The 18435-nt window shown below is 49.4% G+C and overlaps 1 protein-coding gene across 14 annotated transcripts in view; it reads right to left on the reverse strand.

The window, feature by feature from the left end:
* AAK1 (AP2 associated kinase 1) overlaps positions 1-18435 on the reverse strand; it is a 140478-nt gene that overhangs the window by 66020 nt on the left and 56023 nt on the right. For all 14 annotated transcript variants that reach the window (XM_045004826.1, XM_045004828.1, XM_045004823.1 and 11 more), the window contains exons 3-5: positions 18312-18430; positions 15092-15200; positions 12614-12756 (exon numbers count right to left, since the gene is read on the reverse strand). In XM_045004826.1, the coding sequence (XP_044860761.1) occupies positions 12614-12756; positions 15092-15200; positions 18312-18430 (371 nt within the window). The remainder of the gene's footprint in view (positions 1-12613; positions 12757-15091; positions 15201-18311; positions 18431-18435) is intronic.

Raw genomic sequence — 18435 nt, forward strand, 5'->3', positions numbered from 1 at the left:
CCTTGGGAAAGTCACTTGGCTTCTCTAAGCCTCAGTACCCCATCTGTACCAATGGCGAGAGTAGCACTGCACCACCTCATAGGGCTGTTGTGAGGATAAATATATTAAAGCCCTGAGAGGTGCTCAGATACCTTGGGACTGGAGGACATATGGCTACATAAGATGCATTGCTTTAGACGTCCAATGCCATTGTACAAATTTATTAGCTAACAAAACGGTTTTAAAAAGGGACTTCCCTTCAAAGATGATCTAAAAAAAATGGAGCATTTTAAGCAACAGAAGAAAATAAAGCCTACAACAATTGCAGCTAGGAAAGAAAAAAATTGCTGGCTTGCTTAATCCATGCTCGTAACACCCCTCCCCCTCCACTGACATCCATCTGCTTTCAATAATGCACTGTACACAGCTGTTCTACCTAGCAGAGCTACAGCAACAGAGTTATTCCTTATTCCAGGCAATATCCTGTAAACATTTCCTTGAGAGACCCTCCACTTTAGCTTGTGGAGAATTCCTACACTGTTGTGCACTGAAGCATCTAGCAAGGTTTATTATGGTGGCATCGGGAACATGCAGGTTTCTTCCGACCCCCTTTCAATAAACTTCCAAAGAAAATAAAGTAATTCTGATGAGAAATGAATGACTGTTGCTGACTGGTGGGCCAACAGAATGGATGGTTTGTTTCAAAACCAGGCAGGAAGCGCTTTTGTTCAGATCAATTATCGACAACCAGGACCAGATTATTACAGATGCTGAGCACTGAACTCTAGATGAAGTCAGTGGGAACTCAACGGTTCTACAGTCAGACATTTACAGTCCAAAACTGAGACAGATGTGGGAAAGCTGTGGGTTGCTTTGGCCTCATTAGCCAAAGGACATTGCCTTTAACTTTGGATTCAGAGGCAGTTACTGCTCCCTGCTAACGCAGCAAGAGAAAAGGTAATGGGGCGAGGGTGGAGGAAGTAGGATAGATCAGTATTTTCTTTAATTGACAAGTAATAGGCACCTATCACCTACATCTCTAAAGAAAGCCATAGCTTCACACCTTGCATGTTGCACTTAATATGGCCTAACAGTATCAAATTAACTAAATGATTTGGGGTGCTTTAATTTTTGGGTACTTGACTGAGACACCTTGAAAGGGGCTGATTTTCAGAGCATGGGTGCTCAGTGCTTTCTAAACAACAGGGCCCTTTAAGGGGTCTCAAGCTAGGCATTCAAATATTAACCACCCCACCCCCCCCACCCCCAAAAATCACTAGTTACATTTTAACCGTACTATTTTATAGCAAAAAAGCTGCACACCACCATAGCCTGTGGAAGTATTATGATTTTGGAATACTATCACCATGGCCAAGATCATGCTTAATTATTATAGTAAAGTTTCAACAAATATACATCACTAGGCTGAACACTGAAGCCATGAAAAAAAAAAAATCCTGAGAGATGTTTGTAGGTGGTGAGCTGGGGAAGTGGGGAGAATAAATCAGATGCACTGTTATCCAACAGAGACTCAGACTGCCTAGTCACACTGCATCGGAAGTATGACATTCAGAGAATTAGTGTCCTGTCGTCCCCCCCACCAAAAAAAATAAAAATAAAAGGCAGAAATCCATAACATTAGTATGGCAGCAAACAGATTCTGACTATTCCATAGCTCAATAAGGCCAAAAGAGCCTGCGTTTAGATCATCATCTGTGTTGATCAGAGCAGTGTTTTACGATCACCTGCTGCATCTCTGCTACAGCAGAAACAAGCAGTGCCTCTGACAATTCAGCTTCCTTTACAAGTCTGGAGTTGGGAATGGGTTTGGACTAAACAGAAGTATCGTTTGAAAGAGCATGCAGCTTATCATTAAAAGGAGCTTGGAGCTGACCTGTGCCTTAGAAAATGAGAGTCACATGGAGCTAAAGAAGAAGAGGAAGAGGCTGAATTTTGACAAGTTAAACAAAAAATTGCCTGTGCAGGAACTATGTAGAGCAGGGGTTCTCAACCTTTTTCTTTCTAAGCCCCTCACCAACATACTATAACACCACAGCTCACCCGTGCCACAATAACAGCTTTTCTGAGTATAAAAATCTAGGGTCGGCGTTAACAGGTAGCAAGCAGGGCAATTGCCTGTGACCCCATGCCACACGTGCCCCCACAAAACTACACTGCTCAGGCTTCGGCTTCAGGCCTGGGTGGTAGGGCTCAGGGCCCTGGGCTTCAGCCCTATGCAGTGGGGCTTCGGCTTTCTACCTTGGGCCCCAGCAAGTCTAATGCTCGCCCTGCTTAGCAGGCCCCACAAATCTGCTCACAGCCCTCCCCCCAACCAGAGGGCTCCAGACCCCTGGTTGAGAACCACACTAACATTAGTGATGTTATGGAAATCCTTGCTAGGATTCTCCTACCATCCACCTCGTTGGGTCCCTAAAGCAGAAATTTTCAGGAAAGACTTGCTCTCTTTTAGGCACAAAGACTATATTTTCCCCTAAACACGGTTGTGACGAAGTGGGTCTGGTTTGAATGTTTCCTCTGAATACTGTGTTGGTGCCTCAGCTCTGGCTGACCCTCTGTCACTTGGCAACTAAAGGCCAGGCCCTTTCCCCCTGCCAGGGGATGCTAAAGGTGTTGGAGATAGAGAGATCAGGTGACCTCCTGGCCCGGGAAAGAGACAAAGCCGAGAGAGATGGGGCTGGAGGGGGTTTGGGAGTTTTTTGGAAGCTGGCTGGAAAATGGAGGGAAGCCCCGAGGAGGCTCGGGCCTCTCAATGGGGCGATGGCCTCCCTGGGGCCCCAGATGGACCGAACTAAAGGAGGTCCTGTTGTCTGTACCAGCAAGACCTGTTTTGGACTGTGTTCCTGTCATCTAAATAAACCTCTGTTTTACTGGCTGGCTAAGAGTCACGTCTGACTGCGAAGTGGGAGTGCGGGACCCTCTGGCTTCCCCAGGACCCTGCCTGGGCGGACTCGCTGTGGGAAGCGCATGGAGGGGCACATGCTGAATGCTCCAAGGAGAGACCCAGGAGGTGAAGACACGAGAGCTTCTTGCCCTGAAGATAGTCTGCTCCAAGGGAGAGGGGGCTCCCCAAAGTCCTGACTGGCTTTGTGGGGAGCAGTTCCAGAGCATCGCCCGGGGACTCCGTGAGAAGGGTTCACTGTAAAACCAGGGGGGTCTGCAGCAGAGAGATACTAAGAAAACAGAAAGCATTAGAGAACACCCAGTCCAGCCTGCAAGAGAGCCGGATGTGAATGAACACCTCAGGACCATACTGGGGATACTCTCACTCAAATGGAAACCTGAAACAGGTTTTGAAATGCCCTGTGGTAATAAGTATGCACCTATATCAATATACACACAATGCCAGTTATTATATAATATGTAAATAAACACAGTACAGCTGTAAACGTGTGTATCACAAATACAAAGAGATGGCTTTGTGCCACACAGCAGCCTGCCATCCCATTGGGAATTAACAGCATTGACAAAGGACACAAGGGTTCCAACCCCAAATACAGTTTGTTACCCTAACCTGAGGGGGTCAGTCTTCTCTTATACTTTGACAAGACTGGTATAAAAGACGGTTACTCACCGTAGTAACTGTTGTTCTTCGAGATGTGTTGCTCCTATCCATTCCAGTTAGGTGTGCGCGCCGCGCGTGCACGGCATCTCGGAACTTTTTTACCCTAGCAACACCGGCGGGCCGGCTGGGCGCCCCCTGGAGTGGCGCCGCTATGGCGCTGAATATATACCCCAGCCGGCCCGTCCGCTCCTCAGTTCCTTCTTGCCGGCTACTCCGACAGTGGGGAAGGAGGGCGGGTCTGGAATGGATAGGAGCAACACATCTCGAAGAACAACAGTTACTACGGTGAGTAACCGTCTTTTCTTCTTCGAGTGATTGCTCCTATGCATTCCAGTTAGGTGATTCCCAAGCCTTACCTAGGCGGTGGGGTCGGAGTGAGACGTGGCGGAGTGTAAAACCGCTGAGCCGAAGGCTGCGTCGTCTCGAGACTGTTGCACCAACGCGTAGTGGGAGGTGAAGGTATGGACCGAAGACCAGGTGGCCGCTCGACAGATGTCCTGGATCGGAACGTGTGCCAGGAAGGCAGCCGACGAGGCATGCGCCTTCGTCGAGTGTGCGGTGAGGCGGCGTGGCGGCACGCGAGCAAGCTCATAGCAGGTTCGGATACACGCGGTGACCCAAGAGGAAATCCGCTAGGAGGATATCGGCTCGCCCTTCATGTGGTCAGCAACCGCTACGAACAGCTGGGGCGAACGCCGGAATGGTTTAGTCCGCTCGATGTAGAAAGCGAGCGCCCTGCGGACATCGAGGGTGTGCAGCTGTTGCTCCCGAGGCGAGGCATGCGGCTTCGGGAAGAACACCGGGAGGAAAGTCTCCTGGTTGAGGTGGAAGGCTGACACCACCTTTGGGAGGAAGGCCGGATGTGGTCGAAGCTGCACCTTGTCCCCGTGGAAGACGGTGTATGGCGGACCAACCGTCAGAGCGCGGAGCTCAGAAACTCGTCTCGCTGATGTAATGGCGACAAGGAAGGCCGTCTTCCAGGAGAGGTAGAGCGGGGAGCATGTGGCCAAGGGCTCGAAGGGGGGACCCATCAGCTTGGCCAGCACGAGGTTCAAATCCCAGGTCGGAGCAGGATGCCGGACCGGTGGGTATAAGTGGTCCAGGCCCTTAAGGAAGCGGGAAACCATCTGGTTCGAGAAGATGGACCGACCTTCCACCGATGGACGAAAGGCGGACACTGCTGCCAGGTGAACCCTCAGGAAGGAGACCGCCAGACCTTGCTCCTTAAGGTACCAGAGGTAGTCCAGGATAGTAGGGACCGGGACTACGAAGGGATTGAGGCCTCGTTGTTCACACCAGAGCGCGAACCTCTTCCATTTCGCCAGATAGGTGGAGCGAGTGGAAGGCTTTCTGCTCTCTAGCAGGACTTGCTGTACTGCCGCCGAGCAGTCCCTCTCTGCGTGGGTTAACCACTCAGGTACCAAGCTGTAAGATGGTCGGACTGCAGGCTTGGATGGCGGAGCCTGCCGAAGTCCTGGGTGATGAGGTCCGGCCACACCGGAAGGGGGATGGGATCCCGAACGGAGAGCTCGAGCAGCAAGGAGTACCAATGCTGCCTCGGCCAGGCCGGAGCTACGAGAATGACGGTGGCTCTGTCCCTCCGCAGCTTCTGAAGCACTCGGTGAACGAGCGGGAACGGAGGGAAGGCGTAGAGTAGGCGATTTTTCCAGGAATACAGGAAGGCGTCCGACAGGGAGCCCGGCGAGTGACCCCGGAACGAGCAAAACAGGTGGCACTTCCTGTTCTCCTTGGACGCGAATAGGTCTACTTGGGGAAACCCCCACCTCTGGAAGATCGTGTGCACGACATCTGGACGGAGGGACCACTCGTGGGAGAGGAACGACCTGCTGAGATGGTCAGCCAGCGTGTTCTGCACTCCCGGAAGAAAGGACGCTTCCAGGTGAATGGAGTGGGTCACGCAGAAGTCCCACAGGAGCATCGCTTCCTTGCAGAGGAGGGAGGAGTGGGCTCCGCCCTGCTTGTTCACGTAGAACATTGCTGTCGTATTGTCCGTGAACACTGTCACACAGCGGCCTTGCAGGTGGGTGCAGAAGGTGCGACAGGCCAGACGGATCGCTCGCAGCTCGCGTACATTGATGTGGAGAGCGAGCTCCTGCGGCGACCACAGACCTTGGGTGTGAAGGTCGCCCAGGTGAGCCCCCCAACCGAGTGCTGAGGCATCCGTGGTCAGCGTGGCGGACGGGCGAGGCGGATGGAACGGGACTCCCGCACAGACGACCTGCGGGTCTAGCCACCAGTCGAGGGAGTCGAGGGTCTGCCTGGAGACTGACCACCATATCGATGGGATCGCGATTCGGTCGGTACACCGACGCGAGCCAAGACTGGAACGGGCGGAGGTGGAGCCGCGCGTACGCGGTGACATACGTGCATGATGCCATGTGGCCTAGGAGGCGGAGGCAGGAGCGCACCGTCGTGGTCGGGAAGGAGACGAGGTCCCGGATGATGGAGACCATGGTCTGATGTCGAGATTGTGGCAGGCAGGCTCGGGCTATCACGGAGTCGAGGACCGCTCCAATGAACTCCACCCGCTGTGACGGAACCAAAGTGGACTTCTCGGCGTTGATGAGAAGCCCGAGCCGTCGGAAGAGGGACAGAATGTCTGTCAACTGGCCCATCACCAGCTGTTGAGACTGACCGCGAACCAGCCAGTCGTCGAGATACGGGTAGACATGTATCCGACGACGGCGGAGGGCTGCGGCAACCACCGCCATGCATTTGGTGAACACCCTCGGTGCGGTGGAGAGCCCGAACGGCAACACGGCAAACTGGTAGTGGGCGTTGTTGACGACAAACCGGAGGTAACGTCGGTGAGGAGGATAAATCGCGACATGGAAGTAGGCGTCCTTCATGTCGAGGGCGGCAAACCAGTCTCCCGGATCCAGGGAGGGAATGATGGTCCCCAAGGTAACCATGCGAAACTTGGGCTTGAGCAGGAACTTGTTCAGCTCGCGAAGGTCCAGGATAGGACGTAGCCCCCCTTTCGCTTTGGGGATGAGAAAATAACGGGAGTAGAATCCCCTGCCCCGCCTGTCTTGAGGCACTGCCTCTATGGCACCCACGCTCAACAGAGTCTGGACCTCCTGTAAGAGGAATTGCTCGTGAGAGGGGTCCCTGAAGAGGGACCGGGAGGGTGGGTGGGAAGGCGGGGGTGAAACAAATTGAAGGCGGTATCCCGACTGGACTGTCTGAAGCACCCAGCTGTCTGTTGTTAATTGGGACCACGCCGAAAAGAAATGGGAAAGGCGGTTGTAAAATAAAGGGGAAGGATCCGGTAGGGAGAGTGATGGGCCGTTCTCGAGCATCCCATCAAAAGGCCTGCTTGGCCCCCTGAGGGGCCTTGGAAGAGGCCTGGCCCTGGCTACGCCGATTGCCGGAAGGACGACGGCGATTTTGAGCCGGTCGCCGGCTATTGTATGGCCTATAGCGTTGCTGGTAGAAGGGCCGGGAGGGTTGCTGCCGGAAGGACCTGCGTTGTGTCGCCGGCGTGTGCATCCCTAGGGTGCGGATGGCAACGTGACCGTCCTTTAGGGTCTGGATCCGGGAATCTGTCTTTTCGGAAAAAAGACCCTGCGTGTCGAAGGGCAGGTCCTGCAGTGTATATTGCACCTCCAGTGGCAGGGTGGAGGACTGCAGCCAGGCGATGCGCCGCATCGACACGCCGGAGGCTAAGGTCCGAGCTCCGGAGTCCGCAGCGTCAAGGGCTGCCGTGATGGAGGACCTAGATGATCTCCTTCCCTCCTCTAACATCGCCGTGAACTCCTGGCGGGAGGCTGACGGCAGGAGCTCCGTGAACTTTGCCAGGGACGTTAGGATATCAAAGACGTATCTGGCTAGGAGGACCATCTGGTTAGCAATACGCATCTGTAGGCCACCCGCCGAGTAGACCTTGCGGCCTAGCAGGTCCATGCGCCGGGCGTCCTTGGACTTCGGCGCAGGGGCAGGTTGACCGTGCCTCTCGCGGTCGTTAACCGATTGCACCACCAAGGAGTCCGGGGTTGGGTGGGTATAAAAGGTACTCATAGCCCGTAGGGGGAACTGAGTATTTACGCTCGACCCCTCGGGCCGTGGGAGGGATGGAAGCGGGTGTTTGCCAAAGTGTGGTGGCGTTCTTTTGGATTGTTTTCACAAAGGGCAACGCCACCCGCACGGGAGTGTCCGCACCAACCACGTTGGTAATAGGGTCCTCGTCCTCTTGGACCTCCGCTACTGGGAGATCCATGGCCGTCGCCACCCGGCGAAGCAGGTCCTGGTGGGCCTTCAGGTCAATGGGCGGCGGCTCCTTGGTCGAAGTACCGGCCACCGCCTCGTCTGGGGAGGACGATGAGGACAAGCCCTGCACGACGGCCTCCTCCGCAGGGGCCGCTGACCGCGCCTCGGCTGGGTCGTGCTGCACGGAGGACCGGCGGTCCGGCGGAACGGAGGGCTCACGTCGAGGCGAAGGGGCCGCCTGGCTAACCGTTGCCTCGGGGGCCCTGCGCTCGGAGGCCGAGTCTCTCGGGGGAAACGGTACCCCCTGCGCTTCATACTGGGCCCAGGGAACCCAGAAGCCCCACTTTTGAGCCCCTTGAGGATCACCGTGAGGGGTCGGTGGCAAGTGCGCATTACTGTCCGCGCCGGAGGCCACCGATGCCGGGCGGGATGGCCAAGGAGGTGCTGAGGCGCTGACGGATTCTACCACCGAAGGCGGTAGTCTGTCCGCAGATGGTGCCGAGAAACAGTGTCTGTCCATTCGGTACCGGGACGGTGACCGAGACCGTCGGCCACCGCGGTGCCGGGAGCTCGACTGGTGCCGGGAGCTCGACCGGGAGCGGGATCTGCGGTGCCGGGAATGGCTGCGAGAGTCGCGGTGCCGGGAATGGTGCCGGGACTGAGACCTCCGACGGTGCCGACGCGACGGCGATCGGGACCTGGATCGGTGCCGAGAGTGCGACCGGTACCGGGACGACGAACGGTGCCGGGACTCCGACCGGCGTCGGGATGGCGACCGGTACCGGGACGGCGAGCGGTGCCGAGAGCGAGATCGGCGGGATGGCGACCTTCGTCGGGACCGGGAGCGTGACCGGGACCGGGAGCGTCATCTGTGCCGGCGGTCCGTGGAGGGCGGCCGGATCATCATTGCCGGTTTGCCTGCAGACGCGACAGCCCGCACCGGCGGTGCCGGGGGCTCGGTGCATCTACAAGCTGTATCAGCTCACGCGCCGCGGAGAAAGTCTCCGGCGTCGACGGCAGTCGCGGCTCAACCGCGGACGGTGCCGGGGAGCGTGGTGGTGCCGGACTCGACGGCCCTTGCGGCGCCGGAGTCAACGGCCCGGTGCCCGCCTGGTGCACGGCCACCGCGGGAGTGGCAGGTGGCGCAACAGTCTTGGCTGAGTCCTCAGCGCGGGACTTAGCGATCGCCTTCGCCAGCCTGCGCTTCCTAGCAGGCGAAAGGGAGCGGTGCCGGGTCTTCGGAGCCGCCGGCTGAGGCTGCGGCGCCGCGGTGCCGGAACGGCTCGGAGCAGCCGGTGCGCTCTGCACCGATGAGGCTCTCGGTGCCAGCGCGCCCGGTGCCGGGGACTGTAACGACGCCTCCATGAGGAGCTGCTTAAGTCTATAGTCCTGCTCCTTACGTGTTCTCGGCTTGAAGGCAGAACAGATCTGATACTTGTCTGTCCGATGGCCCTCGCCGAGGCAACGAAGACAGGCGTCGTGCGGGTCCCCGATGGGCATAGGCCTCTGGCAGATTGTGCAGGGCTTAAAGCCCGGTGCCTTGGGCATGAGCCCGCACCGGGAGAGGAAAGGGAGGGGAAACCCCCCCTAACCTTAACACTAAACCTAACTAACTATAACAACTATCTACACGAACTAAGAACTAACTATATACAAAAAACCTTTAGCGAAAGCTAGGGTAGTGGAGGACAGAGAGCACTCCACAGTTCCAACTGGCCGTCACGGGCGGTAAGAAGGAACTGAGGAGCGGACGGGCCGGCTGGGGTATATATTCAGCGCCATAGCGGCGCCACTCCAGGGGGCGCCCAGCCGGCCCGCCGGTGTTGCTAGGGTAAAAAAGTTCCGAGATGCCGTGCACGCACGGCGCGCACACCTAACTGGAATGCATAGGAGCAATCACTCGAAGAAGAACTTGTTGTGCCAATGAAGTCTCATGTATTGAGCTAGAATTGTGTTCACAATACGGAGTCTTTAAGAGTAAATAAATACATACATAATACCTCGCTTGTCATCTGTAGATCTCAAAGCGCTTTATGAAGGAGTCAGTATCATTATCCGGGGTGCTGGAACAATTTGTATAGTGGGATGTTGAGAGCCATTGAACCAAACTATAAACCCTGTATATGATGGAAACTACTTCAAGCTAGGGGGCGCGGCAGCACCCTTAGTGCTAGCACCTATGTCATTATCCCCATTTTACAGATGGGGAACTTTATTCGGCCATATTCAGACCTCTTACCATGCTGCAATCAATGAGACTACCTTGAGAAGAATAGTAAAATCAGTAGCACCAGAATCTGGTGCACAGCATCAATTGTGAATAAAATATGAGCATTAGCGTGAAGTATCATGAACTACCAAAAACAAATTAAATACCTTAGAGAGTCACCTTAGAGAGTCACCCTAAAGCCTTGCACAACACCATGGTTGACATTAACCAAAACTTCATGAGATGAATAAATATAAAGATCAGAAGGAACAATTTGATTGTATTTGTGGATTGATCCTGCTTTAAGTTTATTCCCCTTCCTTTTTTCTTAAATGAAGCTTCCTCCCCCCCACCACCACCCGGCCCTCTCTTCTTTTTCATTATATTATATATTTCCCATCCCCCCAAGTGCTTTTACTGAATATTGTAACAACCACCACCACCACCACCACCACGGCGGCAACATCTAAGGACCCCAATCATGGACTAGGGTCCCACTGTGTTAGGTGCAGAACAAAACAGATGGTCCCTGTGCCAAACAGCTCAGAATCTAAGTAAGTGTTGTACCACAGTGTACCTTTCACAGTTTTATGACTGTATTTACTGCAACTGTGTAGTTAGACATGTTTACAGGCTCATTGTTCTTAAATAAAAAGACAGTATATTTTTTTAATTGAAAAACCCCGAAGACTGTGGCAACACTGTGGATGTGCAGCAGCTGCAATGGAGTTCTTTTTCTAGGCTGATGCCTACATTTTCCTGCATTATTTCAATACCTACACACACACACACACAATCTAGATTTCTCAAAAAGTGGGTTGTTCTGCAAGCTCTTTGGGGCAGAGACTGTTTTTGCTACATGTGTGTATTTCTGGTCCCCAACTCTAATTAGCACTTCTAGGGGCTACAGTAAAACTAATATTAAACTTTGTGTTCATGTCCCAAGGCAGAGGATGTCAAATTTTTTTCCCGACCCATGGGCGTAATCTTATCATTAAAGAGGAGCAAGGTTTCTGATGTAGAAACCTCACTGATGATCTAGTGATATTAAACTAGCCCATAGCAGTCAGTTTCAATTGTGTGTGTCCGTATTTGAGAGAGAGAGAGAGACAGAGAGAGAGAATATTAACTCATTAATCCATCATAGATATCTCAGCATTTATTCCTATGTTACATACTGATACAGAGTTAAATGATGCTAAAGCCAAAACCTATCAGCAGATGTGAGATTAGCAACTATCAAACAGGTTCTTCTCTGTAAACCTCTTTTTATGTGTATTGCCTATCCAAGCTACTGGAAGATTCCCATTGACTTCAATGGGCTTTAAATCAGGCCCTAAATTTGTCAAAAACCAGAATCAGCTCACCTCAACTTAAAGCCATCTATTAGATTTGTTTCACGCATTCCAACCAACCACACCATAGGTCACAAATACATTACGTGCCCTGAAGCACAACCACACCACTTAGCTGCCTTAGTCTTAGTACCTGGTTCCTTTTGCTGCAGGTGTTTTGTTTAGCTTCTCTACAAAAGTGGCCTGCAGCATAGAACAAACATTTGTTTAAGGCTCAGAAAACAAAGCCTGATCCATGAAGTATATTTGAATTTCAAATGTACACATGGATTCTGCTTCTTGGCTGAACACTCATTTGGCATTTTAGGAGTTGGTTGAGAGGAACAGGGAATTCATGTTTTGTTTCATGATCTCAAAGGTGGCAACTTCAAAAGCGTTCAGCGTTGGCCTGACTCTGCTCCCACTAAAGCCAATGGGGGTTTGACCATAGACTTCAATCTTAGCCTAGCAAAACAAAGGGTGAGGGGAGATGATTGGTCTCTGTAAATATATTCGAGGGAGTGGTGAAGGGAGAGAAGAACTATTTAAGCTACAGGACAACACTGGCACAAGAACAAGTGCATCTAAGCTGGCCATGAGTAAAGGCAGGTTGGAAAAGAGAATGATCACTTAAATCAGAGGAGTGAGTTTCTGGAACAGCCTTTCAGTAGGAGCAAACAAACTGTTTTTAAATTGGAGCTGGATACGTTTATCAGCAGGATTATACGACAGGCTGCCTGGGACAGCAGAATACTGGCCTCTGATGGGTCCCTTCCAGACCCATGTTCTTAATAGGCAGCAGAGCCAGGTGAATGTTTCTGGAAATCTCACCCTTACCCTGTGGTGTTTTGCAGCACCTAAATGAGGGTCAGAGTTGCGTGCTTAGGCAAGGTTCGTTATACAGAAAAACCCACGGGCTGAACTCTCCACTCAAAAGGTGACTGGAATTCATGGTGAACAATTGATCTCATGAACTTTGGCATGCTTTTTGTGAAACAGTTGTTCACAAATGGCTGCATAATTTGAGCAGACCTGTAGATGGTTGAGCATCTGGCAAACAAAGTGACTTTTCTGTTAATAGGCAAAAAAGTTTATTCATGAATAAAATGTTCTCATCAATATAAAGGTTATGGCAATACGCCAAGTCCCCGATCAGGAGTGAGACCCATTGTGCTAGACATGGTCTAGAGGGTAGATGCAGTCCTTGCCCAGAAGAGTTGCCAATCGAATACGTTATTCAGACAGCTCCACCCTGTACCGTTGGTATCTATGAGTTACCTTCAGATCCCTGTGGATTATAGGCGTTTTACATTGGTGCAACCTTGCTACGGCTTCACAGGTATCACAAAAGATCTGCAAGACTTCATTCTCTGTGAATCCCGTCTGCAGGCGTTGGTTCATCAGGTTCACCACCTGACCTCCTAAAAGGAGGAAAAGGCAAAATAAATTAAAGCTGCACCTACTGCTAAAGCACAGACCAGTCAAAAAGGAGCCGCCTTCTCCAAAGGGGTCCAACATGCCAGGTTTTAAACTGCCTGGTATTGTGGCATGTGTGGCCTTATGGTCCGAGCATAATCCTGGGAACTAGAAACTCATGGGTTCCAACTCCACCTTGGACCAAATCTCTCACTGTGGCCTTCAGCATCTCACTTAAGCGACCAACTTAACCTCCTGGCCCATCAGTAAACTGAAGTGTCTTATGTACCTACCTGTCAGGAGGTGCCACATGAAGAATTTACGTTTGGAAAGTGATTTGAGTGTAGTTACTGATTTTAATCTCTAAGATTTAGAGTTTCCACTAAGTGCCTCCACCCCCAAATCTATACTAGGAAAAATAATTGCAACATTCAAACATGTTTTTGATGAAGCCATGTTCTTTTCTCATCTCTGTAGTCATAAAACCCCCACCAGATTAGAGAAATACCTTTTAGTCGTACATAGTTTGGGCTAAACCAGTGGCTCCCAACCTTTCCAGATGACTGTACCCCTTTCAGGAGTCTGATTTTGCTGCAAACCCCGAAGTTTCACCTCACTTAAAGACTACTTGCTTACAAAACCAGACATAAAAATACAAATATCACAGCACACTATTACTGAAAAATGGCTGACACTCTCACTTTTACCATATAATTATAAAATAAATCAATTGGAATATAAAGATTATACTTGCATTTCAATGTATAGTAATATAGAGCAGTATAAACAAGTCATTGTTTGTACAAAATTTTAGTTTATACTGAATTTACTACAGCTTTTTATGTATCTGGTTATAAAACTAGGCAAATATCTAGATGAGTTGATGTACTCCCTTGGAAGACCTCTACGTACCCCCCAAGGGTATGTGTGTCCCTGGTTGAGAACCTCTGGGCTAAATATAGTTCACCAACTTTTTTTGCCCATATATAGGCAAGAAAAAAAAACAAAAGAAAAAAGACACCCACACACACGGTTTGGCCAGAAATGTATCTCAACCATGAATTTTTTTGTAGTGTAGATGGGGGACCTTGAGAAAGTGACAGAGAGAGCGACAGACCAAAATTTTCAAGAGCGATCAGTGATTTTTGGTGCCTCAATTTGTGTACCTGCCCTCTAAAAGTCTGGGTATTTCAGGTGTTTTGAGTTGGTGCACCCAAAATCACTAGTTACTTTTGAAAACCTTGGCCATAAAACTTGTAGCAAAGGAGAAGTGTCATTTAAGTCATATATCAGAAGGTGTCAAAACCTGTCTAACATGAATATACTGTACAGCAGTGGCATTAAGCTCAGTTTTAAACTGTTCATGCTCTTATATCAGAGTGTGATCTCTGCATATGGAGGCAGAATGATTGATATCATGAGCTCTCTTTGCCAAGGAGGAAAGCAGTGATAAGAGGAAATCTAATATTTTTATATATTTGTCTCTAAAATGTTTAGAAGAATTTGCCACCTAGGCATTTTCAATACAATTGTTTTCATGACACTAGGGGGCATCTGGATGCGGGTCATCTTCATCCCTATCATCATTGTGGGAAGCAAAGCCTCAGTCTTCCCTCCAAGCCCCATGCAACAGATGTCTCTACACATTTAACAGATGTGTAATAGCATCCACCTCTCTTGAATCACACACTGGCAGATTCCTTTTCAGATTTGTGGTAATCAAGTCTTCATAGGAGTCTCACTACTTGACAATGCTCATGTACCTCTGCCTGACCTAAGGAGTTATGCCGGAGGCTTGAAATCAAGACTGTTTATACAAAAGGTACTTTATTCACTCCTCCCCTCCTGTCTGGCACTTAATTTTAACAATGTCCAGCCCATCGGAGGCTTTGATCTATCTGTGGTTAGAATCATCTGAAGTTGAGGAATTTAGATACTGACTCATACACTGTATTAAAATGTGACTTTCAGGAACAAACACACACACACACACACACACTTAAGCAAAAGAGAATGTCACTGTTTAGTTTGGTGGCCTCAGAAGATTGAGGTTATTTTACATGGAAGCAGCAGATGGAAACAAAAAACACAGAGAACCATTAGGCCCAGCAACTTAAGCAAGGGACATCTTAGCCAATGGACGAAGGTGCCAGCAGTTCTATATTCTTGTTCATTTTTATTGTGGGGCAGGATTCGACTGGCTTGGTTACCAATTATTCACTGATGCCAAGGAAGGGTTGGGCTTAGGAGTAATTTTCCTAAAGAAAATTATACAAGTGCCTTGAGAGTTTCTCAGAGGGATACTTGTCCCAATGAGTAACACACTGAGCGAACACTTACCTCTGCAAAAGTCCATTAGAATCAAGACTTCCCACACGTCACCACTGCTCACTGAGTTTATACTAGAATCAATGTATCCAACAATGTTCTTGTGTCCAGATAGATCCCTCTGTAAGAAAAGACACGTTAAAGCACAAAAACAGCCAGGTATACAGCAGTTACATTTTAAATAGGTTGATCTGTACAGTACAGACTTCTCAGTGTTGACCTGTCTAGTCCCTGTGTTAAGATGCAGGTCACTTTGGATTAGTCATCATACAGAAGAAGTTAGTCAACTTTTAATTCTGCCTTTGTTGGTTTCCTGTCTGGTGAATCTTAGGGCAAAAAGTCTTGAACAACAAGTCACCCAGCCCCCTGAACAATCTATTGTGCCTCTGGTCAAGAGGTGTGCCCATGATAATAGCTTGATCCAGATATATGTCATCTCATTGATCGGGTGCTCCATGGTGAGTAACCTAGAGCAAGCACTTCTATCTGCACAAGGGAGACTGAGCCAGTAATTGCCATGTATAGAATGAGCTGCGTTTCCTCTTTACCCTCCCCAGATTAAACTGCATGTTATTAAACTAATAAGTTTGACCTTAAAAATGCAGCTCTCTTCTGTGGAGTGACAGTAAAATGTCTTTTTTGGGGTCCGACATTTAGCTATTTTTGCATCTTACAAGAGATACTTCTTTCAAACACCCAGGTTTGTGAACATGCTGGGATGCAACAGTTAAGGTGGGTTCTTTCCTTCTTGCACAACCTCATCAGTAATAGAGTTTCTTCATGTCAAATTCTGCCTTCACTTAGAATCAGAGAATATCAGGGTTGGAAGGGACCTCAGGAGGTATCTAGTCCAACCCCCTGCTCAAAGCAGGACCAACACTAACTAAATCATCCCAGCCAGGGCTGTGTCAAGCTGGCCCTTAAAAATCTCTAAGGTTGGAGATTCCACCACCTCCCTAGAGAACCCATTCCAGTGCTTCACCACCCTCCTACTGAAATAGTGTTTCCTAATATCCAACCTAAATCTCCCCCACTGCAACTTGAGACCATTGCTCCTTGTTCAGTCCTCTTCCACCACTGAGAACAGCCAAGCTCCATCCTCTTTGGAACCCCCCTTCAGGTAGCTGAAGGCTGCTATCAAATCCCCCCTCACTCTTCTCTTCTGCAGTTCCCTCAGCTGCTACTCAGTCATGTGCCCCAGCCCCCTAATCATTTTCACTGCCCTCTGCTGGACTCTCTCCAATTTGTCCACATCCCTTCTGTAGTGGGGGGACCAAAACTGGACACAGTACTCTAGGTGTGGCCTCACTAGTGCTGAATAGAGGGGAATAATCACTTCCCTCAACCTGCTGACAATGCTCCTACTAATGCAGCCTTATTACCCTCAGCTATAGTTATTATCTTCCAAAGGTTAACACAGGTGTAAGGCAGGGCATAAATTGGAGACAATGGGGTTGCAGGGTGGCTCTGCAATTGGAATTTGGTTAATGAGTCCATTGATGATGTGAAAGCTAGAAGAGACTCCAGTTCGCTCTCCCAATGTTGTGTCAGTTCTGCAGGTCTGACATGAAGTAAGAGTTTCACATGAACAGATAAAACAATGTAGAGAGTAAGGTATTACTCTTTTTACAGTTGCTTTTCAGGTTTGACCGCACTAACATGAGATCATGCAGATAGTTTTGTTCCATAGTCAATAGAAGGAAGTGGACAAATAAAATGCAAGCAAACCAACTTTCCAAGTATAAACTGAAAAAAAATCTAATACAAGATCAAATCTTAGCTGTGCCCCCACACTATTATCTAGGGTTAAGATGATGTCTCCATGAAAGCTGTGCTGCATCGTGTGGTCTGGTAATTCCTGAAATTCATGCAACACACGAGTTACTACAGGGGATGCACACTTGCTACTGTTGCAGGTAAGGGATTCCATCATACAATGTCCTTTTTCCAAGGCTACACCTAATATGAATTCACAATGGGATAAGGCTCAAAGTTTTAGGGCAACTCAAGGAAAGAAGGAAAAAAAAAAAGCCTTAAATCACCATTTCAAAAAAAAAAAAAAAAAAAAAACTTCAATGCCCCAGCTGCTAAGTTCAAATCAAGGTTAATAAGCCCAGATGGAGGCAGCCCTGCCCTGCACACAGAAACACCCTCTGAACTTGTGTTTGTATAATGCAAAAAAAAAAAAAAAAAAAAAACACTATTTAAATTATGTCTGCAACTAGCCTACACTACAACCAATTACTTTTAAATATATCTGGACTACTGTTCAAGGCCATTACAGACAGACACCTTCCTTTATAATAGCTACTCAGCATACACATTTTTACTGGACATCCGTATCAACATTTGTACCAACTCCAACCTGAAGGTTAGAAGCTGCTCTCAGATTAGAGTCTGCTTAAATGTTTTCCATTCAAATGCTGACCAAGTTCAAGCGTGCTAAACTCACTATTGCTAGCCTCTAGTGTTCAAAATAGTCAGTCAAGTTCCCTCTAAGCTGCACATCCACATGGAGAGAGAGAGAGAGGCACCTCTACCCCGGCTGTTGCAGCAAGAGAGGGCTGGGGGGGGCCCCCCCAAGTCCTCTCGCCCCACCGCAGCCCCAGGGCAGCCTACACCCCAAACCCCTCAGCCCCACCCCAGAGCCCGCACCCCCAGCCAGAGCCCTCACCCCAACCTTCTGCCTCAGCCTTGAGCCCCTTCCTGCACCCTTAACCCCTCGGCTCCATCCCTACCACACAATCACCTCCATATTGGTGCACGTAACAAAATGCACGTAACAAAATGCATTCCACACATGGATGTAAAGCATTAGAGGGAGCATTCCCCCCCCCCCCCAAAAAACAGGAAGTGGGCTAAAGAAAAAAAAAATCCATGAGATTTTATAAAAAACATTTTAGTTCTTTTGTATTTGCTTTCTGGATTTTGAAACTTTAGGATTTACATGTTCTACAACAGACAGAAGGGCTAGAAACTTACTTTGGAAAAAAAATGATGAAAGCGGAGATTCTTACGTAATCACGTGACTCCAGGAGAGAGCGAGCGAGAGTTCTCTCTCGCTCTCTCTCATATTATATTTATTTTAAAAAGGAAAAAAAAAAAAGGAAAAAACCCAAATATTGCAAGACTTATGATAAAACTATGAGAGTCAACAACACTGACAGCTCACAGCCCCAGATAACATGCCTTTCCATGAACACTTCAGGACCCCTAATGCAGCATGACTTACCATGATCTGAATCTCTCTTTTGCAGACTTGCAAATCGTGCTCATTGTTGACGTACATTCGTTTCAGGGCACATTTCATCCCATTGTTAGTCCTCACCAGAAACACAATAGCAAATCCACCTGCA

This window comes from Mauremys mutica, chromosome 2 (genome assembly GCF_020497125.1).
Source record: "Mauremys mutica isolate MM-2020 ecotype Southern chromosome 2, ASM2049712v1, whole genome shotgun sequence".
NCBI classification, from domain to species: Eukaryota; Metazoa; Chordata; order Testudines; family Geoemydidae; genus Mauremys; species Mauremys mutica.